At 47.0% G+C, this 23,952-nt stretch overlaps 3 protein-coding genes across 9 annotated transcripts in view; 1 reads left to right on the top strand and 2 right to left on the bottom strand.

Moving 5' to 3' along the window:
* Positions 1-310: 310 nt before the first annotated feature.
* On the bottom strand, positions 311-10,011 carry TMEM230 (transmembrane protein 230). 7 transcript variants are annotated; one of them, XM_070052059.1, is made up of 5 exons: positions 9,874-9,964; positions 7,736-7,856; positions 7,318-7,396; positions 6,020-6,142; positions 311-1,371 (listed from the first exon to the last, which is right to left on the bottom strand). In XM_070052059.1, exons 2-5 carry the CDS (start codon positions 7,753-7,755, stop codon positions 1,231-1,233), a joined length of 363 nt encoding a protein of 120 aa, XP_069908160.1. In that variant the 5' UTR covers positions 7,756-7,856; positions 9,874-9,964; the 3' UTR covers positions 311-1,230. The 7 variants fall into 7 exon arrangements, with proteins under 7 accessions (XP_069908160.1, XP_051702161.1, XP_051702162.1 ...); XM_051846201.2 differs by lacking the exon at positions 9,874-9,964 and adding an exon at positions 9,370-9,680; XM_051846202.2 differs by lacking the exon at positions 9,874-9,964 and adding an exon at positions 9,567-9,650.
* A 1,262-nt stretch (positions 10,012-11,273) lies between these two features.
* On the bottom strand, positions 11,274-16,000 carry PCNA (proliferating cell nuclear antigen). The gene is made up of 6 exons (XM_017341762.3): positions 15,540-16,000; positions 14,597-14,694; positions 14,378-14,445; positions 13,309-13,503; positions 11,738-11,861; positions 11,274-11,658 (listed from the first exon to the last, which is right to left on the bottom strand). Exons 1-6 carry the CDS (start codon positions 15,758-15,760, stop codon positions 11,579-11,581), a joined length of 786 nt encoding a protein of 261 aa, XP_017197251.1. The 5' UTR covers positions 15,761-16,000; the 3' UTR covers positions 11,274-11,578.
* Positions 16,001-22,330: 6,330 nt separating this feature from the next.
* CDS2 (CDP-diacylglycerol synthase 2) overlaps positions 22,331-23,952 on the top strand; it is a 67,959-nt gene continuing 66,337 nt past the window's right edge. The window contains exon 1 of the mRNA XM_008256281.4: positions 22,331-22,694. Within this exon, the coding sequence (XP_008254503.1) occupies positions 22,638-22,694 (57 nt within the window). The 5' untranslated portion in view covers positions 22,331-22,637. The remainder of the gene's footprint in view (positions 22,695-23,952) is intronic.

A 23,952-nucleotide genomic window follows, 5' to 3' on the forward strand; every position in this document is an offset into this window, starting at 1 on the left:
GACCTCCAGATGCCCGTGTGTTGCGATGCCTCCCCAGCAGCTCACCTGCGAGTTGAGCAGACATCTAAGTGTCATCATAAAGCTGAATCATCTTCCCCCAAATACTTGCTTGACCCACAGCCTTCAGAATCTCATCTGGGATTCTCATTCCCCAGGTGCATAACCTCATAGCAAGACTGGAAAGCGGAGCCTGCCCCACCATGCCAGTTACCTAAAAACCAGAGTAGCTCTTGTATTGGGATCAAAGGTAGCAAAAAATCTTTACAATGTTTTCTGAAATATATTTAAAGTTAATTCAAAAGGTCTAGGATGGAGATTTGGACATTTTAATTTGTTTTGAAGTCACATTTTGCAAGCTAAGAAACAGAATCAACCCAAGGCAACCCAGCCTCTGCTAATGTTGGCTGAGTTTGGCCAGCATTAGCAGAATGGCATCATATAAGAGGGCAGCAACAGAGTCAGCAACTCTAAAGGGTAACCATTTATCCCTAGTTTTCATGAGGAAGCAGCCAAAAGCTCTTTCTGTAAAGGCATGATATACAAACATTCTGATCTATAAAGCACAGAATGGCCCCAAATTAGGTCAGCTGACTTACTGGGGAACCAAATCGTAGCTGGTCAAAGGCTGGTAAACAGATACTAAGTGTTTACATTCTGAAAACCTGCTGTGGTCTAAAAAACTTTCTGGCTGCTGTCATTAAGAAAAAAAATATGACAGATAGACCTTTCTTGGTATTTGATTTTGCCAAGGTCTTCCACTAGAGCATGAAGATAGAGATAAGTACCAGGGATATGATATCCAGGTATTTTAAAATAAATTACATAGTAAAAGGAAATTAGGCATACTAAATTCTTCCATTTGCTACAAGAACAAATTGGATGAAGACTACTGAAAAGAAAAGCTCAACTCTGAAGAGTGGGGGCAAACATTTTCCATTAAAGCACAACCTCCCGCGTTTCCAGGTAACACTGCTCTTCCTCCATGATCCGCATTCACATGGAAAAACTTGTCAGGAGCTTCTGCCAGGGCCAGGAGATGAAAAAGACAGCATGTCCTAATTAGCTAACTGTAAACTCAGTTGGCATTTTTGGAACAGACTCATGAAACCTGGCCATCGGCTGTTAAACATCTGCAAGCTGCAGAATCCCTTCTCCCTCAGCCAGTTTCTGCTCAGCAGCTCAGAGCTGAGTGCGGTCCCACTGTAACTCCTCTTCAGGGATAGGTGGGTGCTAGTCATCAAAGTCTGGAATGTCATCGTAGGAGTAACCACGGTAGCCTTTGGATGCATAGTAGGCGATGCGCAGGTGGTAAAATCCTGGCAGGAACACCAGAATGCCAATGATCAGCACGGGAATGGCCCGGTCTGCCCCCTGGTGGCAGAAAGAAGCAAATACATCAGTACTGGATGTCCTGGGTACACTCCATGGATTAATATTTTATAATTTTCTGAAAATTTTCATTGGGTAGTACACCAGAAGAAAAGGTTTATATCTCTTTTACTCTTGATCATAAATGGAAGAAAAATGGTTAAGTGCTAAAAATTATAAGGAAGAAAAATTATGCATTCTCATCCTGAGATGTACTTTGGTTTATTCCTCCTGCTCCTTTTTTAAAGTTCATGGTTGTAAACATACCACACTTCATGTCCTGTCTCTTTCATAGCAAGCAATGGCCAGCACCATTATAAGCTCTTCACAGGTTCAGCTGTAATGGTGTGCAATATTCCAATGAAATGGATATACCACAACTTTAGTTAGCTACTTCCAGCCACGCTGCTGGGCATATTAGTTCTGCAGTTTCTGGAATACATTATGTTGCAATGCATTTTTTTCCCAATAAATATTTTATAGACCTATAATTGTAAATACTTATGGGGTACAGAGTGATAATTCAATACATGTACCACAATAAACTTCTGTGATTTTCTTGGCCTTTCAGACTTTCTCTTTTTTTAAGATTTATTTATTTGAAAGTTTTAGGGGGTGGGAGAGGTCTTCCATCCGTTGGTTCACTCCCCAAATGGCCACAATAGCCAGAGCTGAGCCGATCCGAAGCCAGGGACCAGGAGTTTTTTCCAGGTCTCCCATGTGGGTGCAGGGGTCCCAGGACTTGGGCCATCCTCCACTGCTTTTCAGGCCCATTAGCAGGGAGCTGAATTGGAAGTGGAGCAGCCGGGACTCGAACTGGCACCCACACGGGATGCCGGTGTTGCAGGCTGGGGCTTTAACCCACTATGCCACAACGCTGGCCTCAGATTATTTTCTTGGAGTGGATTCCCAAAGCACAATTTACAGGTCAAAGAAAGAGGGCTGTGTTCAGACTCTAACAGAAGGGTTCCCATTCTGGGGGTGGGATGGTGTCTAAGAGGGCAGACTGTATTCATCCCTGTATCTACGATTGTGCATAATGAGCAACTGACAGTAAATGCGTTCAAAGAATGCATTTTCCTTTATAAAACTGTCTGCCTTGTTTCCTAGGCGTTGAAAAGATATATACAATTTATTTTCCCTATTCTTTCTGATTTTTCTCCATTGATTTTTTTTAAGATGATTTATTTGAAAAGCAGAGCTGCAGAGGAAAGAGAGAGAGAGAGAGAGAGGTCTTCCATCTGCTGGTTCACTCCCCAGATGGCTGCAATGGCCAGAGCTGAGCTGATCCGAAGCCAGGAGCCAGGAGCTTCTTCCAGGTCTCCCATGTAGGTGCAGGGGCCCATGCGCTTAGACCATCTTCTACTGCTTTCCCAGGCCATAGCAGAGAGCTGGATCGGAAGTGGGGCAGCTGGGACTCAAACCGGCATCCATATGGGATGCTGGGATTTTTTTACCTGCTACACCACAGCACTGGCCCCAACTGTTTTTTTTTTTTTTTTAAACATTTATTTATTTATTTTGAAAGTCAGTGTTATACAGAGAGGGAGAGACAGAGAGAGAGAGAGATCTTCCACCAACTGGTTAATTCCCCAGACAGCCCTGAGCTTCAGCGCCTCCCACGTGGGTAGCAGGGACCCAAACACTTGGACCTCTGCTGCTTTTCCCAGGCCATTAGCAGGGAGGTCAATCAGAAGTGGGGCAGCCGGGACTTGAACTGGCTCCCATATGGGACACTGGCTTCATAGGCAGCAGTGTTACCTGCTATGACATGATGCTGGCTCCTCTCCACTGTTTTTAAGTTTAGGAAGACTTCCTTATCCAAAGATTTAAATCCAATTTAAAAAATCTTTTAGTAAGGATATTTAAACAATGTAGATTAATACATTACCTAATCATTATAGTTTTGACTGCTTCATCCACAAACAGAAAAAGGAGTATTTACTTCACATGGTTATTGTAAAAACCAAATGAAGTAAGACATGGAAAGCAAGAGGTTCCAGGTGGTACAAAATGACTCAAAACATACAAGCTTACAACAGAGGGAAGAGAATTTAAACAGACTCCTTTGGGTCAAAGACAACGTGAACGAAAGATTAAGTCTGTGAGTCACAATCAACATACTTGAGGCTGGTTCAGAGAATTTTACATTTTCTGCTTCTTTATATCTTTGGCATGATTTTAACTAGCACATCCCTAATATAGTCTAAGAATTAAAAGAACTGCAGAGAAAACTAATAGTGCATTCAGCCTTCTTATATGCAGCAATACTACTGCTTTTTTTTTGTTTGTTTTTGGCTTTTTTTAAAGATTACTTATTTGAAAGTCAGAGTTACAGAGAGAAGTAGAGACAGAGAGAGACAATCTTCCATCTGCTGGTTCTCTCTCCAAATGGCTGCAACTGCCAGGGCTGGGTCAGGCCAAAGCCAGAATTTTCTTGATCTCCTAGGTGGATGCAGGGGCTCAAGTACTTAGGCCATCCTCTGCTGCTTTCCCAGGCATATTAACAGGGAGCTGGATGGGAAGTGGAGCAGCCAGGATTCGAATGAGTGCCCACATAGGATGCCTGCACCACAGACACTGGTTTAACCTACTGTGCCACAGTGCTGGCCCCTATGCTGTTATTTGGAAGCTATTGTATATGTAATGTGGAATAGGCAAGTAATTCTATGGATAGTATTAGCATTGACATATATAAAACAAAACAAAAAATATAAAATCAGGGGCAGGAATTTGGCCCAGTGGTTAAGAGGCCCATGTCCTGTACCAGAGTTTAAAACCTGCCCCCTGGTCCTGACTCTGGCTTCCTACTAACACAAACCATCTGAGGCTGGGGCGGGGGGGAGAGGGTACTGTGGGGAGCAACTCGGACTAGACTAAGTTACTGGAATTAAGACTTATTCTATGCATCTGCTCTCCCACAATATGGCGCTGGGAGAGGAGTAAACAGCTTCTATGCAGCTGCCTCCAGTTAGACCAATAACCTGCAGGAGCTGATCCTGCTCCTGATTGGAGGAGAGCAGTGTACTCGGCGTGTGGGTAGCAGAGTTGGGATTGGTGGAAGAGGACTATAAAGGAGGAGACAACATGCACCAGGAACATCTGAGCAGCCCCCGAGAGAGCCAGCCGGCGGTGTGCCGCTCCCCCGCGGAAGTGGGGAAAGTGGCAGGGGGAGCCGCCCTTCCACGGAGGTGGAAGGATCGGCAGCCCACCCGGGAAGGACCAGCAGCAAACCCGGGAAGGGCCGAGCAGACAAAAGAACAGCGCAGGGTTTAGTGTCGTTCCTCCGCGAAATGGGGGAGCGACAGGGTACCGCAAATAATTTGAGTTCAACCACACATGTAGATGTGGACTGAATTCTGTGCTCCTGGCTCTGGCCCTGCCCCAGCTCCAGCCAACATGGGCATCTGGGAGAGTGAACCACGGGGTAAGTGCTGTTTCTTTAAATAAATAAATAAATAAATAAAATTCTCAACAGTAAAATCATAAACATTTTAGGGGCTAGTATTATGGCACAGTAGGTTAAGCTGCTGCCTGCAACGTCAGCATCCCATGTTGGAGTGCCAGTTCAAGTCCTGGCTGCTCTGCTTCCAATCCAGCTCCCTGCCTTCTCGGGAAGGCAGATGATGGCCAGGGTGCTTGGGCCCCTGCCACCCACGTAGGAGACCTGGATAGAGGCCCTGACTCCTGGCTTCAGCTTGGCCCAGCCCTAGCTGTGGTGAAAATGAGGAATAAAATCAGCGGAGGGAAGCTTGCTTGGTCTCTCTGTCCTCTCTCTGATGCCCTGCCTTTCAAATAAACAAGTAAACAAACAGAGACTTGAAAAAAATTTTAAAATCCCCAATCTTTAAGTTGCATTTGAAATGTTGATATGAAAGTATTTTTCCTTGTTTCCTAAAGGCCATCTATTTTCTCTCGGTGAAAACTCCTAGAAACACTAACAATCTAACAGCAATGAGCACCATTAATGCCCAGACTGTGATCTGCAAATCTGAATTCCAATGGAAAGACAGCATGGCTCCTTAGAGAAATGGCTCTCATATCAGGAGCAGGATGCATGGAGGTGGGCCTGAGATAAATTGCTGATTTAGGAAGCCTGGAAGTTATCAAAGGATGCGGGTTTTAAGACCAAGTTTGCCTACCTGCTACCACCCACTTCATAGGAACAAAGGGAGAAATTTGTTGCTCGAAGGAAGAAAAACATGTTTTGTAACCAGAGAACAAAACATAAGAAAATCTTTTTGGGGCCGGCGCCATGGCTCACTTGGTTAATCCTCTGCCTGCAGCGCCGGCATCCAATATAGGTGCCGGGTTCTAGTCCTGGTTGCTCCTCTTCCAGTCCAGCTCTCTGCTGTGGCCCAGGAAGGCAGTGGAGGATGGCCCAAGTGCTTGGGCCATGCATCCGTGTGGGAGACCAAGAAGAAGCACCTGGCTCCTGGCTTCAGATCGGCACAGCGCTGGCCGTTTGGGGAGTGAATCAACAGAAGGAAGACCTTTCTCTCTGTCTCTTTTTCTCACTGTCTATAACTCTACCTGTCAAAAAAAAAAATAATCTTTTCTTTGGCTGTACTAGATATAAATATGAAACACTAGCGCTCTGGCTGCTACTTGATGGCCCTCAGACCTCAGCCCCACCGGACTGAGCACGTACCCCTTTGCTGATGTAGCCTGACAGCAGGAGAGAGCCAATGATAATCAGAAAGGCGCCGATCAGGAACAGCACGGTGGCGAGAGCGATGGCCTTATATGGGATCTTAGGAGGGCTTTTCTTAAACTGAAAGAGAAACAAAAACAAAAAAGACAACTCTCTGAGAACAATATGGAATTATGAAGGTTAAACATTTGAAAGCAGAGAGGATAATTAAGAACCAAACTGGATGCTGCTGTTGTCGTGCAGGATGTCCTACCACTCAGGGCAGCTCTGGGAGAGAAAGGGACAGGCAGGAGACGAACCTCTAGTTGTTGCTGTAACAGCCACTCAAAGGAGTCCCGCTGGAATGTCATCCTTTCCAGTTCTAACCGCACTCCACGGACCATTTATTGTAGCACAAGAAATTTTTTTTATGCAAAAGCAAAAACTACTTTATGGTCATTTGTTCACCAGATATATTTATTAAGTGCCTGGTACATGGATCGTGTACCATTAAATGGACATTTAAGAATGAACACTGTGCTACGGAGAAGAAAATTCATGATTTCCGGAGTTCAAAATTAAGTTAGCACACAAAGATTTCAAAAATGGGCAAGGAACCTGCCTTATGAACAAGCTTAATTCAAGGTTAAGATTCAGAGACAAACTTCCTGAGGTTTGGCTCATGGTTCCATCTGACCTAACTGGCTGGAAGCTATTCAGATCTATTTTTTCCTCTCCTTCAAGTGCAGGTCCACACAGTACAAAGAATAATTTATTTATACTTAAAAGGATATGTTCCTGTGACTTCCTTTTTAGTCCTAGTTCTACCTACAATATTCTGTCCTAAGAAGAAGTGGGCAGCCGGCGCCGCGGCTCACTAGGCTAATCCTCCGCCTAGCGGCGCCGGCACACCGGGTTCTAGTCCCGGTCGGGGCGCCGGATTCTGTCCCGGTTGCCCCTCTTCCAGGCCAGCCCTCTGCTGTGGCCAGGGAGTGCAGTGGAGGATGGCCCAGGTGCTTGGGCCCTGCACCCCATGGGAGACCAGGAAAAGCACCTGGCTCCTGGCTCCTGCCATCGGATCAGCGCGGTGCGCCGGCTGCAGCGGCGGCCATTGGAGGGTGAACCAACGGCAAAGGAAGACCTTTCTCTCTGTCTCTCTCTCTCACTGTCCACTCTGCCTGTCAAAAAAAAAAAAAAAAAAAAAAAAAAAAGAAGTGGGCAAAAAGAGATGCTATTTATTTTATAAATAATGCTCATGGAAGGATACAAACTTACAAATATGCATTGTTGTACTTACTGTTTGTCACAAAGAATACCTTTAATAAATTGGATCGCATGACATCAGGAAAGAAGGAAGATCCCCACAATCTGCTGGCTTTAGCAGTTAGTTTCTCCCTTAAAAGATGAACTGACTTTGACTAAAGTGTAAATAGACACGATCTTTTAAAAAAAATCCACTTAATAAAACATAAGCTGCTTATTTTTTGATAAATTAAATAAAATTAGCAACTATAGGGCTCTGGAATTACAACTATAAATTGTTAGAAATGGATAATAACAGAATCGGTTTCAAAGTGCCCTTCTGTGAGCTGTGGCTGCAAGATCTCAGAGCTGAGCTGCTTCTGCGGCTCCCTCTATAGTCCTGGGAGTTAGCAAAACCTCCACATGGAAGGTCTTCCTGGTAACTCAAAAGAAACAGGCAGCCAGCTCTGTCAGCCCCCTTTCTGCATTTACCTGAAGGTCAATGTAGCCATCGTCGGTGCTGGAGAGCCTTGAGTATTTCACTTTACTACTGGGGATTCCAGCAGCCAGGTTGGTGCGAGATGGCATCATAACACACTGACACAGCTACGCTCTGCAAACAAACAAAAAGCGCTGTTGTCTGTGAAATGCATGCTGGGGCACTGTGGCCAGTGTGTCCTGGGCTACTCTGCCACAGCGGCAATTCAGGTTTTACTGCTCTTCCAGTCTGACACCCCTCAGATCCCCTAAGTCATTCTCATTACATATCTACTCTGGGCGAGAAATTCACCAAGAGTCAGGCCACCGCTTGTCTTGCTGCCAGCGTTCTCTGCCTCCTCATTTTTCTAAAGTCAGATAGACAGCAGGTAGAAGAGGTGTCTTGAATCTGGGTGGACCTCACATCCAAGTCCACACTTTCAACCACCCTGCTACAGCCTGACCCATGCCGAGCTGCTTAGGAGAATCGATTTTCCTGTGATTGGCAGGGAGGCAGGAAAGGGTGGGGATAAAATAAATGCTCACACCAGCATGTTGCCGATTCCTCCTGGACGTAGCTTTGCTGCCAATCTGGACAAGCTCCTGGCTATCAGTACTATTCCAGTGCCTTCAGATTTGACTCTCTGCCCCCACCTTGCACACTGAACGACTTATTTTTCAAATTATGTTTGTAGCTACCAAAAAAAGTTTTATTGTTCAAGATATTTAAAGCAGATAGTTATGAAATCATGGGTATTTTGTCACCAGTTTGAGAAACGGGATATGATTTTAAAACACTGATTTTATTTTTATAAATTTATAATGTGTACTCTTTACCTCCATAAAGTGATAAACTTATATGAACAATGTAATTAAACCTATTTTGACCTCAAAGCTACTTTTATTCTGAAAGTAAAAATGTATCCTTAAAGAGAGAAAATTAAGTATTTCAATAAAGGTGACATAAAAAAACAAACAAACAAACATAAAGACTGCCCTTTCTCTGGTGTGTGAAGTACCACCATCATCACAGTAACGGCAATACTTACTCAGTCTTGGTTAGGTGCCAGGCACTGTTTTACACATACTTAATTCTGAAAATTAGCAGGCTGCTTTAAATGGCTTATAGGACAATGTAAAATAACTAGCATTGTGGGAAAAAAAAAAAAATTTGTGCTACGTGTTCATGTCTCTCTTTATCAATGACATCCTGGTCCAGAAACCAAGTATTGAGAAAATCAGAGTAATACTAACCTATATGCTTTTCTGGGAGGGTCAGATCTAACTGCATCCGTTTTTAGTGTTTTCTTCCTAGTTACATGATAGTCTACGCTCAGTTTTACAAGACTGAGTTCAAACGACTGGAGTGTGGGGGCATATCTGATTGGAGTGTCTTTAACTACTCGTACACCCATAACAAAGTACTTCAACAGCTCGCACAGCGCAGGGGGAGGGGAGCACGGATTCGGAAACAGCAGCACAGCACTGTGAAACTCTCTGTCCGGGTTTCGGCAGCCTCGTCGCCGGCCCCGCCGCAGCCCCGCCGCCCTCCGCACCCGGCCGCTCTCACAATCACCGAGGTATCACTAAAGCGACCCGCACAACGCGCTCCTACAGTCGCTACTTTCCTGCTCGTCTCCAGACCTTACCAGGGAGAGAAACAAGAACGGAGGCGAATTTGGACGTAAAACAAACAAAACCGGATTCTGGGAAGAGGCCAGGCAGGCCCGGGCGGGGAGCACGCCCCACGCCGGGGGCTCGGGGCTTGATTTCGGCCTGGAGCGCAGGCTTGGCCACGCCGACGGAAGGGCGCTTCCGTTCCCACCTCGCCGCACGCACGCCTTACCGGAGCGCCGCGCCGGGCCGCCCGCGCGCCGGGAGCTCGCCCACGCTCGGCAGCCGAGGCGCCCCAGGCCGCATGGCACTGCCCACCTAACGGCCTCCCCGCCCGCTCCGCCAGAGCGCCCGCGCCCCGCCGGAAGTGGGCGCGCCGGAGGTGGCGTCACCAGGAGCGACGTCTCACGCCGCTTCCTGAGCGCTCCCGAGCTCGCTTGGCGCCTCCCATGGGGTTTCGGGAGGCGGCGCAACCAGAACCAGTAGTCGTCCACGCACGCAGGGACAGACGGGTGGATACCGGGAGGGCCCCGGCCCACCTGGGTCATAGTCGGATGCAGGTCGAGCGCAGTGCGCGGGTCCTTCCCTGGCCCGCCTGGACCCGATGGCGTCCCCGGCAGCCGGAAGTCCAGCCTGTCGCGCCCTCTGGATGGACAGTCTCCACCCACTGCCCAGGGCCCTGTCCTTCCAGCCGGACGCGCCGACCAGGGCGGTGTCCGCCCCACTGCTGGTTACAGACGCACGTCTTGTAAGTCAGCCTCTCCTGGCCATCACGGGCCTTGCCCAGGAGGTCGGTCCATAGGGATGCTGAGCAGCATGAGCCGAGTAGCTTTTTAGAAAGATTAAAGTGTGATTTACACACAGTAAGGAACATTCCTGACGATGTAGTTCTGTCCCCGTCACCGGCCTAGATAAAAATATTCTCATCACCCAGGGGTCCCTGTGTAGTCAAGCCTGCCCACCCACAGGCACACAGTAGGTAATGGACACTAACTACAGAGTGGAGTTCTAAGGTAGTAAACTGGGACTCACTACGACTAAGTAAGCCACTTAACCCACCAAAGTGGACTGTGGAAAGGACTGTAATGAGAAAGTCACGGCCGGCACCGCGGCTCACTAGGCTAATCCTCCGCCTTGCGGCGCCGGCACACCGGGTTCTAGCCCCGGTCGGGGCGCCGGATTCTGTCCCGGTTGCCCCTCTTCCAGGCCAGCTCTCTGCTGTGGCCAGAGAGTGCAGTGGAGGATGGCCCAAGTGCTTGGGCCCTGCACCCCATGGGAGACCAGGATAAGCACCTGGCTCCTGCTATCGGATCAGCGCGGCGCACTGGCCTCGGAAGCCATTGGAGGGTGAACCAACGGCAAATGAAGACCTTTCTCACTGTCCACTGTCAAGAAAGTCACCCTCTGTATGGGGTATGTCAGTGAACTCACAGCACTGGGCAAATTTGACAGCTGTCCACAACCACAGGCCTTTTCACTTCTCTGGGTTGAGTCCCACACCCATGAACTGAAGCCATCTCCAGCCCTTAAGTCCCTAACAAGGCTACTCCTAGCAGAAGTTTGCGGACACCTGGGGCTCACAGACCAAAGCTTCCAGGACACCTGTAGTTTGAGAATTTAGTAGGGGCAGGTGTTGTGGACCAGTGGATTAAGCTACCATCTGAGACACCAGCATCTCAAGAGTGGGGGTTCAAGTCCCAGCTGCTCCACTTCCGATCCGGCTCCCTGGTAATGTGCCGGGGAAAGTAGAAGATGGGCCAAGTATTTGGGTCCCTGCCACCTATGAGGAAGTCATGGATGGACTTTCAGGCTGCTGGCTTCAGCATTTTAGGGAGTAAACTAGCATATGGGAGATCTAACTCCAATCTTTAAAAAAGGGTCTAATTTTAAAATATTAGGACACTTGCAAATGGTAGTTTCCAATAAAGGCACTGCTGTGTGGCATTTGAAATTCAGATAACTTTATTTAAATTGAAAATTATTAAAATTGCATTTAAAGAACGTTGTTATAAAAATCACGAGTATTTAAGTAAGGCAGAGTATTCCTAGGTTAACAAGACCAGATTTAACTTTGGACTTTATTCTTTAAACAAATTGTAGACAATGGAGGGAAACAGGTTATTTACAGAAAACAGTATCTACATATGTACTCAGAAAGGTACAAATTTGGTGAAAGACTTCAGTACACACTGGCATCTCCGAAGTAGTTCTTAGAGCTTCGTTTTACTTCCTTGGATTTAATGCCTAAGATCCTTCTTCATCCTCGATCTTGGGGGCCAAATAATACTTTAAATGTCCCATGTCGGCAATTTTATACTCAACAACTGAAAGAAGACAGGAAGAGTTAATTACATGCAGTACTACATGTTACCCACAAATCAAGGTTCAAATGTGTTATCTTACCAAGAGGTACATCTGCAGACATACTGAGCGTTACTGTAGGAGAAAGCGGAGTGGCTTTTGTAAAGAAGTTTAGGTACCTCAGTGCAAAAGTTAGTTGCACTGGCTCATTCATCTCTATGGTAACCTGTTAGAGAAAGATGAATCATTAAACAAGCTGCAATCTTAGTTTATAATATACATTTTAATTTGTATTGATCACTTCGGAAGGCGCTATGAAACAGTCTGGTAAGTTAAATCAAAAGAATGTAGTATTTAGCCATCTTTCCTATATGAACTGTATTTTAGTTGACCATTTCATAGGATATGGGAAAGATTCTCTTTAAAAAAAGTTTTTAATGAGTTTTTCAACTCTGCAAACCCTACCTAGGAAAGTGACTACTGGCGACTGTCAACATCACAAAATGATGTCCAGACACCTTGTGCCGCCACTAGGACCACCACTTATGAAGTACTCATGTTCTCCTATCCCGAAACAAGTAAGACCAAACCCCGAATAGCATCAAGCCTCTACAGCTGTAGTTACCAGTATAGAGCAAACACTAAAATGTTTAGGTTGAACACATATGGAAGCAATCTGCAAGATCCAGAACTGGAAAGTTCTGCGACCAGTTTCTTCAACAGAAAAGGGAACCAGGAGGTTGAAAGAAATTTAAGGGGTATAACAGCCAATTTCAATGTATGAACTCTACTGAAATGTCTTAAAATTAATTTTGAAAACACTGGCAGAAGTTTGGAATATAATTCAAGACAGATGTTTTAGATATTTAGGTTTTACACCTTCATTTAAACTAAGGAAGGACTATGCAGGCAAGGGACAGGAAAATACCTAACATTTACTGTAACCTTAAAATGCCAGACATTGTGCTAAGCACTTAGAATATGGCAAAAATTAAAATAATCCCAGGAAGATCTTTAATTGTTGATTTACAAAGAGTTTTAACTGATGCTCAGGCTAGCAAATAGTTTAATTTTAGTTGACCATATTAGCTCAAACATTTAAAAAATGCTTAAAAACATGATTGTCTACTTCTCTACCTTTAAAATGGGTTAAAATAGCAGCTACAACACATGTAACCATTATATATTAGCTTTATAAGAGCTCATACTAGCTAGACTTTTACCCCAACCACTGAACTGTCCTGTGTACATTTGGCATAAACAGAGTGAACATCTCCAGAAACCTAGGGGACAGATGCCTACTTTCCAAATCTTTTGGGAATTCCTATTTTAAACCCACAAAGCCACAGTTCAGTGCATTCCGTTTTCAGATGATTCTACACTGGATGGCACTTAGACATGGGCAGTTTACAAAGTATGCAGGAAATGGAATTAAAAGATAAGTTTTGGTGCAGTTTTTAATCCATGTAGTTTTCATAATACACATTTTCCATAAAATTTTGAAGATCCCTTAATGGGATCACTTGCAGATTTCAAATAGTAGCAATATTTTCAATTTTCACAAGTAACCTGGAATGCATTTTTATTTTTACCTTTCATAATTAACCTAATTTGTTGGACATTACAATTCTCCAAAATATTTGAGAAATGCTAAATCTAACTTTACTACTTACAGCTTCCTCTTCTTTATCAACATTGCTCGTTTGTGACAACTTAATGTTTCCATTTCCCAGTTCTCCACTGGCGGAAAACTTCACCCCATCTTTTGCACAGGATATTACAACGGCATCTCCAATATGGCTGAGGTCTCGGCATATACGTGCAAATTCACCAGAAGGCATTTTTACTACACAGCTGTACTCTTGTTCCTATAAAACAAACTTAACATTAACTGCTGGAAATCTGACATCCTCACTCTTAAGCAAACGTCTAAACTCAGATCTCAGGTTTTTCTGATTTCTTTAAAACATTACTAGAGACCAGTATTGTGGCACAGCAGGTTAAACTCATTTGCAGACACAGGCAGCCCACACTGTAATGCCAGTTCAAATACAAGCTGCCCTGCTTCTGATGCAGCTTCCTGCTAATAATGTACCTGGGAAAGCAGCAAACGATGACCCAAGTGTTTGGGCCTCTTTTACCCTTGTGGGAGACCTAGAGGGAATGCCAGGTTCCTGGTTTTGGCCTGGGCCAGGCCTAGGTATTGCAGCCATTTAGGGAGTGAACTAGTGAATGGAAGATCTCTTTTCATCTGTTTGCCACTTTGCTTCTCAAATCTTTAATTAAAAACTGGTTAGTATATGACTCACACTCCAACTAAAAGTAGTATGGCATAATAATCATACAAGAACCTCTTAATGATCCTCCAGAGCCAAATCAAGAGGATATTAGGGTTTCGAACAGTAGTGATGGGGCAGACTTAAAAGTGAAAACACATTATGCATTTTACATTTTAAACATTCCCAACAGCTGTTCTCATTTAATGGTGATAAGCCCACCCTTAATTAAAAAAAAGACGCACAGAGGCTAATGCAAGTAAGCACTCCACAGCAAAAAATGAATTCACCCCACAGTCAGTTTTAGGCTGCTACAGTTTAGTAAAATGACAACTGTCATACAAATATACAAATCTTGCTTTGAAAAAAAAAAAAGAAAATCTAGATATATAGGCAGTAGGCATTAGGTTATATTAACACATCTTAAGTAACTGATGACTATGTGCAATCAGAAGCTGATACTCACTGGAATTCCAAGCTGTTCAACATCTAAGTCCATTAATTTCATTTCATAGTCTGAAACTTTCTCTTGATCTACGAAAAGAAAGCAAATGTTAAGAAAAATGTTTTATAATCATGATGTAAATTTTTACGACCATCACAAAAAATTTAAAATTCTCACAGCTGAGAATCAAGAGAGATTTTAGTTCCCTATAGCATAACTCAGTACAAGGTTATGACTTACTTGGTGCTTCAAATACTAGCGCCAAGGTGTCCGCATTATCTTCAGCCCTCAGTGTAATGATGTCTTCGTTGCCGGCACATTTTAGTATTTTGGACATGCTACAACACACAAGATACGGTTTGCAATCAACACCATCTGCTCTAAATCTAGATTCCGAGCGCAATCAGGAGCTACCATGCCCACCCCTCAGGCTGTGTGATAGACAGGTGAGGGGAAACTGGCTGGAGGCTGGGTTCAGGGGTCCAGCACCATTCAGGAAGGCAACCCGGTCCTACTAATACTTAACACCGGAACACACCAGCAATTTCAGCTCTGGGTGTAACACATAAACAGCAGTATTTTGTGCACTGTAAATCCCTCCAGTGGGTTTAGTAAATTAGTGGGCCACGACGACCGTTATTAAGTGAGCTAACAAACCTGAAACACGCCCCACGCACTAGGAGTTATTTCTCTCGAGCCTTTTAAAACTTAACCGTATACACGGACCAGACAGGGAGCAGTCAGGAAGCTGAAAGCCAATGCCCCGGGGAAATGTCCCCAGGACAAATCCAGTTTAGGATGCTCAGTGCGACCGTGTAATAAAGACCCAGAAACATCATGTGGCCCAAGAAGGGTGACACAGAGCCACACGTTGCCACGAGAGCACGTAACAACGCAGTGCGAGTCAACACGACCACAGGTTTCCCCATTCCGGGCTGCAGAGCGCTCCGCGACAGGCGTTTTCCCGCCACCACTCGCTTTTGTGACGTTGGCGCGGAAAAGAGCCGGTTCGCGCGGCGGCCAGCGCGGGCTTTTCGGAACCGCGCGCTCCCCAGGGTCCCGCCTCCCGCCGTGGCAGGCCAATGAGAAGGCGCCGGTGGCCCACCCCAGCCAATGAGGGCCCGCCTCGAAGGCGCTCCCGCCAAGAGCCGGGGATGGCGGTGGGCCAGAGCCCCGGGCTTACCTGGTGAGGTTCACGCCCATGGCCAGGTTGCGGTCGCAGCGGTACGTGTCGAAGCCCTCGGAGCGCAGGGTGAGCTGCACCAGGGAGACGTGGGACGAGTCCATGCTTTGCAGGTTCACGCCGCCCGAGCTGATGTCCCAGCAGGCCTCGTTGATGAGATCCTTGAGTGCCTCCAGCACCTTCTTCAGGATGGAGCCCTGGACCAGGCGTGCCTCAAACATGGTGGCGGGGTCGCAGTGTCGCGGCTGCAGGCGAGTAAAGGAGAAAGTTCTGGCTGAAACTTCTTCGCGAGGCTCAGGACGAGCGGACGAATACAGCGGCGTGTACCCAAGACCCCCCGAAAGACGACGACTGGTTCGCAGCGCCGGCTACCGTTTAATGCCGCCGCGTCTGTAAGCGCGCGCTCTCCGCCCCTGCGCCCCGTGTTAAGGCGTCACGACGCTTCCCCGCCCACCGGCTGGGCGGAAGGGATCCTGAGGACCAATCGTGTTCCTGCTCCGCGCAAAGCCCGCCCCCGAAAGGCAGTCATTGGAGGCTGCTGAAGCGGGGGCGGGGCAGGCGCACAGCGCGCCTTCGGAGGCCGACAGGGTGACGCACTGCCAGCCGCCCCGCGTTTTTCTTAGTTCCTGGGGCGGACGCCAGACATGTCTGGGCGACGAAGCACCGGGTGACCGTCGAGCTTGGTGCGCTGTGTTGGTTTCTAAGCCTCTCGCTTTGAGGGGAGAATCACTGGCTCCCAGCACACACATACCAAGATCATATAATCTCTCAACTGTTTGCTGTCTACAGTTTTCTACACTTTCTTCTATAAAAAGATATTTAAAAAGAAATACGTTCACGTTCCAACAGAGTATGTCACGAACATCTTTTCGGTATTTACTTAATAAAGGTTCCGTAACGTCCCATGTATGCGACCTAATGACCAATTCCTGTTATTAAGAACACCTTTGGGCATTTGGGTGCTTTTGTGAGTTCAACTCCCTGAAGTAGCAGTGATGAATGAAGAGTATACTCATTCAGATAAATTACTAGTTGGCTTCTAAAGATCGTGTGTGTAAGCGTGCTCATCTCCTATGTTTTCTTGACTACAGATACTGAAAGTCTCATTTTTAAATCCGTGCTCAGTTGTGTGAAAAGTTTAGTGTTACAGATCGGTATCTTTCAAATGCTTGTATTTCTTGACGATGTGTGTGTGTGTGTGTGTGTGTGTTTAAGAGTTATTTATTTGAAAGGCAGAGTTATAGAGGCAGAGGCTGAGAGAGAGGTCTTCCATCCACTGATTCATTCCCCAGATGGCCACAACGGCTGGAGCTGCGCCAATCCAAAGCCAGGAGCCAGGAGCTTCTGGGTCTCCCATGCCAGTGCAGGGGCCCAAGGACTTGGATCATCTTTTACTACCTTCTCATGCCACAGCAGAGAACTGTATCAGAAGTGGAGCAGCCAGGACTCAAACTGGCGCCCATATGGGATGCTGGCACTTTAGGCCACAGCTTTACCCCCTTTGCCACAGCTCTGGCCCCAGATAGAAGATTTTATTTTAGGGGTCAATACTGTAGCATAGTGAGTAAAGCCGCTCCATGCAGTGCTGGCATCCCATATGGGCGACCCGGCTGCTCCACTTCCGATCCAGCTTTCTGCTATGGCCTAGGAAAGCAGTGGAAGATGGCCCCAAATTCCTGGGCCCACACACACACATGGAAGACCTGGAAGAAGCTCCTGGCTCCTGGCTGTGTATTGGCCAGGCGCTGGATTGACCAAGCTCCAGCTGCTTGTGGCCATTTGCGGAGTAAATCAGCGGATGGAAGACCTCTCTCTCTTTCTCCCTGCCTCTGTCTCTATCACTCTGACTTTCAAGTAAATGAAAGGATATTGAAAAAAAAATTATTTGGGGCAAAGATTTCAAAAATCCATTTATATCTGGGATCCTCAAAAAGCTTATGGAAAGTGTGTAGCATGTATTTCCATTTTTGCACCAAGATATATTTTAATATCATTTTGCATGATCTTTACTTACAGATTTATTTGAAAGACACAATGACACAAATGAACGCACTCAGGTCGTCCATCCGCTGGTTCACTTCCCCAATGCATACAATAGCCAGGAGCTTGGTACGCCATCCAAGTCTCTCATGTAGGGACGCAACAATCTGGACCATCAGCTGGATCAAAAGCAGGGGAGACAGGGCTTAAACTGGCACTCCAATATGGGCTGCAGGCATCTCAAGCCACGGTTAGCCTGCTGGGCCACAGCGCCCACACCCCCACGACTTTCTGAAGCACCCTCATCTATGAGAACAAATCCCTTGCTCATTTCTCTTGTGTTTTTTTTTTTTTTTCCCAATAGCATTTCTCCTTAGAAGCTTTGAATATCTACCTGTAGAATTCTTTAGCTTGTTGTTACCTACCTAGGTGTGGGTTTAGTTATCTTTATTTATTTTCATTGCATTTCAAAGGCAGAGAGACAGAGACCTTCCATCTGCCTGGGCCGGGCCAGACTGAAGCCAGGGGCCAGGAACTTAATCTGAATCTCTCACATTGGTGGTAGGGTCCCAACTGCTTAAACCATCTTCTGCTGCCTCCCAGGATGCATGAGCAGGAAACTAGAGTGAAAGTGGAGTAACTGGGTCTTGAACAGGTACTCTGATTAGGGACATGTGGTTTTAGTTTAAGTGGCAGCTTAACCCACTGCACTACAACATCTCACCCTTGGATTTATTTTTACTTATTCTGTTCAAAGCACTGAAGATTCATTTATTTCTTCAAGTCTAGAATATTATTAGCCATTAAGACGTGAAATATTGTCTCTTCTTACTCTGTACTCTTCCCCTGGAATTTCTAATTAGGCATATCTATTTGAGATTTCATCAATTGTAAAATGTATTGTTATTTTATGTAGCATAGCACAAGAAAGAAAATAGCATCTTTAAATGATCATATAATACTTTGTTGATTAGACTTTCTATTTTATAATTGTAAAATATCTTTGTGGATGTTAAACACATTTTTATCCTATATTACTCTTGTGCATATATTAAAAAATATATAAACAAAATCGAGTTAGGCATTCCTACTATTTCTCCACCTTCAGAGTTTCCTACTCAGTTGCTGACATTGCTGCTTTTCCATATAATGCCGTCTTCTGTCTGCTTAAGCGCTGTGTTGATGATGCAGTGTTTCTCAAGGCTGCTCCTCTATTGTGTCTGGAATTTTCTCCCAAGCCTTGTAAGCTTCGACGCTGGCACTTTCTTGCTTTATGAGTGGATTTCCTTTCTCACCCATCTTAGCGCAAAAACATAATCCAGTCTCATCTGTTTGGGGATATTTCCCTTTTTGGGGTCTGTTATAGTTTCAGCTTCCCTGAAAAAGATTTTTTTTTTGCTTCACTAATAACAAATGTTTAAGTTCTGCTACTCATTTTCAGAGTGCTACTCTTTGCTTACCTAATAGCATTTTGATTTAATGCTAAATCAGAGTGTAATCAGTTTGAAAACATTTTAAATGGCAGTTAAATTCCTCCCATGTAAGAATGTTTCCTACAGAATTATTAATAATTCTCATAAAATTGGAAGCTTTCAAGTCTAGCAAAATTCGCCTTTGGAAGGTAAATTATAGTAAATCTGTAAGACAGAATGCTACATGACTTTTAAAATAGCGCTTCATGGGGTGCAGCGGGCTAATGCTCTGGCCTGAAGTGCCGGCCTCCAATATGGGCGCTGGTTCAGGTCCCAGCTGCTCCTCTTCCGATTCAGCTCTCTGCTATGGCCTGGGATAGCAGAAGATGCCCCAAGTCCTTGGGCCCCTGCACCCGGAAGAAGCTCCTGGCTCCTGGCTTAGGATCAGTGCAGCTTCTGCTGTTGTGGCCATCTGGGGAGTGAACCAGCAGATGGAAGACCTCTCTCTCTGTCTCTAAACTCTCTCTGTAACTCTGTCTTTGTTATATCTTAGACACATTTGGGAAAATTAAGAAAAAAAAAAAGAGAAGAAGAAGAAACTTATCCCCACTCAGGCCTCATCTCCAGAAATTCTTCTTTGATTATTCTGGTGGGTTCTCTCCATTAGCATACCTTAGAAGCTGCCCAGATAATGCTAATGAGCAATCAGGACTGAGACCTGAGACACACTCTCACAGCGTGTGTGATTAATAGTTCTGCTTATAGCCACTTGTGCCCTCATGGAGACTATTAATGCTTTGAAAAAAGACCTTTGCTTGTTAGAGGATACTGACATAGTTTAGATGGAATGACTAATGATGTAAAAAGTAAGTTCACAGGAGTGCAGCTTTACATTATTTGGAGTTTACAAATTTTGACAATTCCGCATATTCCAGTCCCAATTCTATTTTGTTTGTCATCTTATGAAACTGAGTCAGAAGAGAACATTTGTCAGACTAAGAAGTAGAAAGGCAAATGAGGGATAAACCTGTTTTTGACAGTCCTTTAACAAATTTATTCCTTTTTTGTTTAAAGAATTGCTCATTGACAATTCTCTAAAGAAGGGAAATGACTATTCAGGGAATTGAAGAATTTTCATGCCATTTGTACTGTTTACTGCAGTTTTCAAGGATCAAGATGAGGGGCAGTGTTTTAATTATAGAATAATAATTGCAGCAATAGCTGCCTGCTTAGAACCTGCAGTCAGCCTGCATATTCTAGGGGACTAGGAATCCCACGTTAATGACCTCTGTTAACCAACATAGCATCTAAAACCAATGGAACCAACTAAGGAGTGTAACGAAAAGAAATTGCTGTCCCAACCCTGGAAGAAATGATCCTAGAAGACAGTTCACATAAGGAGCAACAGGGAAGATCAGGTAGACAGGAGGTGCAAAGTGATGGAAAGCAACAAAATTCTTATTTGGGCAAGAGGTGGAGGGAGATTTTAAGATTTCATTCTACAGTTGAGGGAAAGGTCTTAGAGCTGTCCTAAAAGCCCATCAGCATCAGCATGGCTTTCAGACATGTCTGAGTACCTGATCCCTGCTCTTCAGACACTGACTTCCGGGATGTACTTGTTCTGAACTCTGCCTGGGAGGGCTGAGCATGAGGAAGGTCACCACGGGTCTGTTTGAGGTCATTGTCCTTCGTGGCAATCACACAGGCATTCTGACATTGGTTTAGGCTGGGTTTGAAAGGAGACAGCTGAGCTTCTGAAACGGCTCTCAGGCTCACTCACTCCCATGTGAGCTTTCACAGTGAGGTGCGGCTCTGGCCACTAACACCTCCACCTGTTCCAGAAGATGAACTTTCAGGGCCTGCAGCTGATAAACCTTGAAGCTTCATTTACTCAAGAGGCGACCTGGGGGCTGGTGATGTGGCATAGTGGATAAAGCTGCCGCCTGCAGTGTCCGGCTGCTTCACTTCTGATCCAGCTCTCTGCTATGGCCTGGGAAAGCAGTAGAAGATGGCCCAAGTGCTTGGGCCCCTGCACCCATGTGGGAGACCTGGAAGAAGCTCCTGACTCCTGGCTTTGGATAGGCACAGCTCTGGCCATTGCAGCCATCTGGAGAGTGAAACATCAGATGGAACACCTTTCTCCCTCTCTCACTCAGCCTCTGCCTGTCTGAAACTCTTCCTTTCAAATAAAATAAATCTTAAAAAGCCAACTGCTCTCCAGGTCAGGAAGTGATCACTGACATTGGTCAAAGTGGTGGTCACAGGGTTTTCAGATTAAAGGAGTTTTCAAATTACCATCAGTATGTTGTTTACTTTTATCAATAATGAAAGACCATGTAGGACTCAAAAAGCAAACTTTCTTGTAATAAATTATGGCCCAAAGGGAGTGGTATCTTTCAAAACAAACAAAAACAAAACTGAAGTGTTTGGGCAATGTCGTTAAATAGGAAACAGGGTTCAGAGTTCAGTGCTCCTTCCAATCTATTTAGACTGTTACGGGAACATGCAAACATGCTCCTATAGAAATCAGGAATATCTGATGCCCTTCTCGAAATTCTCACTCCTTTCCCCAAAACGCACAGCTTGGGCCAAAACTGGTGATAGGAACTAGCAACCCCTCTGTGTGCAGATGTCTCTCTGTGTTAGACTCCAACATGGTGAAGGGTAGTTATCCTAACTTTGCATCCCTGACGCGGCAGTGAATCGGAGGCACTGAAGGCAGTGCTGGAACAGAGGCAGCCGTGAGTCCGGGCAGGCCACAGGCAGTACAGGACAGTAAGCAGGTTAAAGGGGGAGCTCGCTGATAGATATCTCCGCGTCCGGATTCCTGTTAGCTCGTTGCTGCCTAGCCGTGGGGCTGTAAGCGAAGTCACTTTCCCCTTAGGAGCTTCACACCCATTCAACAAGCACTTGGGACGTGTACTAGAGCAACTAAACAACCAAAGCTACGCCTCCGCTCCGCGCCTAACGCACAATCGGCGCTCCGTGCGTGATTGCTGGAGACCGCTTGGCGAAGCCACGCAGTCCCAAGTTTCCTTATCACGTGATTCCCTTCTCCTAGGCAGGCTGGCCGACCTGGGCTCTCCAATTAAGGCCGCACAAATGTCCACAGGTGTGAAAAGCAAGAGCCCTGGCCACTGAAGACCCGAAGCCGAGGGCCATGAGTACCAAGCGCGCGAGAGCCCTGGGCAGCGCCTCTAGCCCTCAGCAACCCGTTACCTTCCGGACCCCGGGCGTCCCGCCAGTCTACCACGGTCAAGAGGCAGCTCCCATTGGTTGATCTCGCTCGGAAACGCACGCCTCTTCCCGCCCCCTCACGCTGCCACCCAACGCTCGCCTCTCCGCTCCGCTCGGCTCCGCCCCTCAGCCCTGCCTCCCTGGCATATTCGCACCATTGGTGGATCTCGCCGGCTGTGATGGCGGCAGTGCGCGTGCGCGCTCGCTCCGAACCCTCTTCCCGGGAGGAGGAGCGAGCCAGCCGGGGCTGGGGCAGGCAGACCGTGCTCGGCCGGAGTGGAAGGGCTGCTGCTGGTGCGGCGGCGACGGTGCTGGGCGGGGCCGAGCTCCGGAGCTGTCGGCTCGGCTGTGGAGGGGCCTGTGAACCGCTGCGGAGCTGTAGAGCGCCGGGGCTGGACTGGGCCGGCCGAGAGAGTCCGCGCGCGCCCGCTCTGAGCTGCCCGCTCCGGCGGCCGCGCTGCTCACCAGCATGACGGAGCTGAGGCAGAGGGTGGCCCGCGAGCCGGACTCAGTTCCCGAGGACAAGGTAGCGGCAGCGTTGTGGTGGGCGCGGCCGGGCCGCGGCGGCCCCCGGTGGCCCAGCGTGGGGCGCGCACCTAGGAGTCGCCTCGCTGACCCTTTTGTCGCGGCCGGCGGCGGCCCCGGGCCTGGGCAGCGCAGAGGGTCCTCGGGGCCCCCGCGCGTCGCGGGTCAGCGGACCGGGGCCCGGGACAGGGCTCCGAGTCTACCTGGGGGGCGCAGGAAGGAGCACGCCGGGGTTGCGAGCAAGGCGGCTCCCTCGCAGGGCCGGTCGGGGTCCCTTAGCTCCCCGAGGCCTTCCTGGGAGGCGCGACTTAGTCTCTGCGCCCCCTGTAACATGTTATGTATTTATTTTGAGGCTGAGGGAGTCAAGACAAGGCCACAGGGCATTGCCTCCTGGGAGATCGAAATCTCTCCCGGGGAGTAAAAATCCGTTGGCTTTGAGCAGAGAGGTGTGTTGATTCACGCCGTGGAGCGGCTCGGCGGTCAGCAGGTGTTGCAGGGTGCACCTGGCCAGGCTTGTTTGCTGCGCCAAGCGTGGGCACTGATGGGGTAGAGGAGAAAGGTAAGGAGGAGGCCATCTTGGCGGGGACACAGGTTGTGAGGCGGGGTGAGGATGGGGAGCGGACTCCTCTCGTTTAGGGGGAAGGTGGGCAGGGGCTGATATTCTGTGGACGCTGGATGGCAGCGGAAGGGTTGGGACTTGGCGGTCGGATTGGTGCTTTTGTAGTTAGCAGTGTATTTGGAAGTTGATCTTGCCCTGGTGTGTGGAATACACTGAGGGAGCCTGGGCTAGGGTGATGGGGACTGGTTAACGCTGGGGGGTTGCCCACAGATGATGTTTTGTCTTAAAAATCAGAAGATCCTCCCAACACTCTGAATTTCTTACCTGCCTTGGGTAATTGGAGGGTCTGGCATCGCATTCTCACCTGAGCAGCAGTAGGCTGGACTTGGCGATCATTATTGCACTGTCCCTGTTGCCTTATACCAGACCCACAGCACCGACTTCTGTGGCCTGTACTTAGATCACTAGAAGAAAGGGGCATTAGGGAGACTTCAGGAAGCAAGTAGTGGCACCATGTGGTGATGGATGTCAACAGAGCAGTTATGGTTGGAAAAATGCTGTTTCAGATAGTTTTTTTTTTTTAAAGATTTATTTAGTTATTTGAAAGGCAGATTCGCAGAGAGACAGAGGGGTCTTCCTTCTGCTGGTTCATTCCCCAAATGGCCCCTGGAGCCAGGAGCTTCTTCCTGGTCTCCCATGG

This window comes from Oryctolagus cuniculus, chromosome 11 (assembly GCF_964237555.1).
Source record: "Oryctolagus cuniculus chromosome 11, mOryCun1.1, whole genome shotgun sequence".
NCBI lineage: Eukaryota > Metazoa > Chordata > Mammalia > Lagomorpha > Leporidae > Oryctolagus > Oryctolagus cuniculus.

Coding starts and splice junctions, on each gene's coding strand:
- TMEM230 (XM_008256279.4), bottom strand. CDS start 7,834: ATGATGCCATCTCGCACCAACCTGGCTGCTGGAATCCCCAGTAGTAAA. Junction 6,143..7,735: donor ATGGCTACATTGACCTTCAG/GTAAATGCAGAA, acceptor TTTCTCTTTCAG/TTTAAGAAAAGCCCTCCTAA. Junction 1,372..6,019: donor CAGGCTACATCAGCAAAGGG/GTACGTGCTCAG, acceptor TTCTGCCACCAG/GGGGCAGACCGGGCCATTCC.
- PCNA (XM_017341762.3), bottom strand. CDS start 15,760: ATGTTTGAGGCACGCCTGGTCCAGGGCTCCATCCTGAAGAAGGTGCTG. Junction 14,446..14,596: donor GCTAGTATTTGAAGCACCAA/GTAAGTCATAAC, acceptor TTCTTTTCGTAG/ATCAAGAGAAAGTTTCAGAC. Junction 13,504..14,377: donor TTGAACAGCTTGGAATTCCA/GTGAGTATCAGC, acceptor TTTGTTTTATAG/GAACAAGAGTACAGCTGTGT.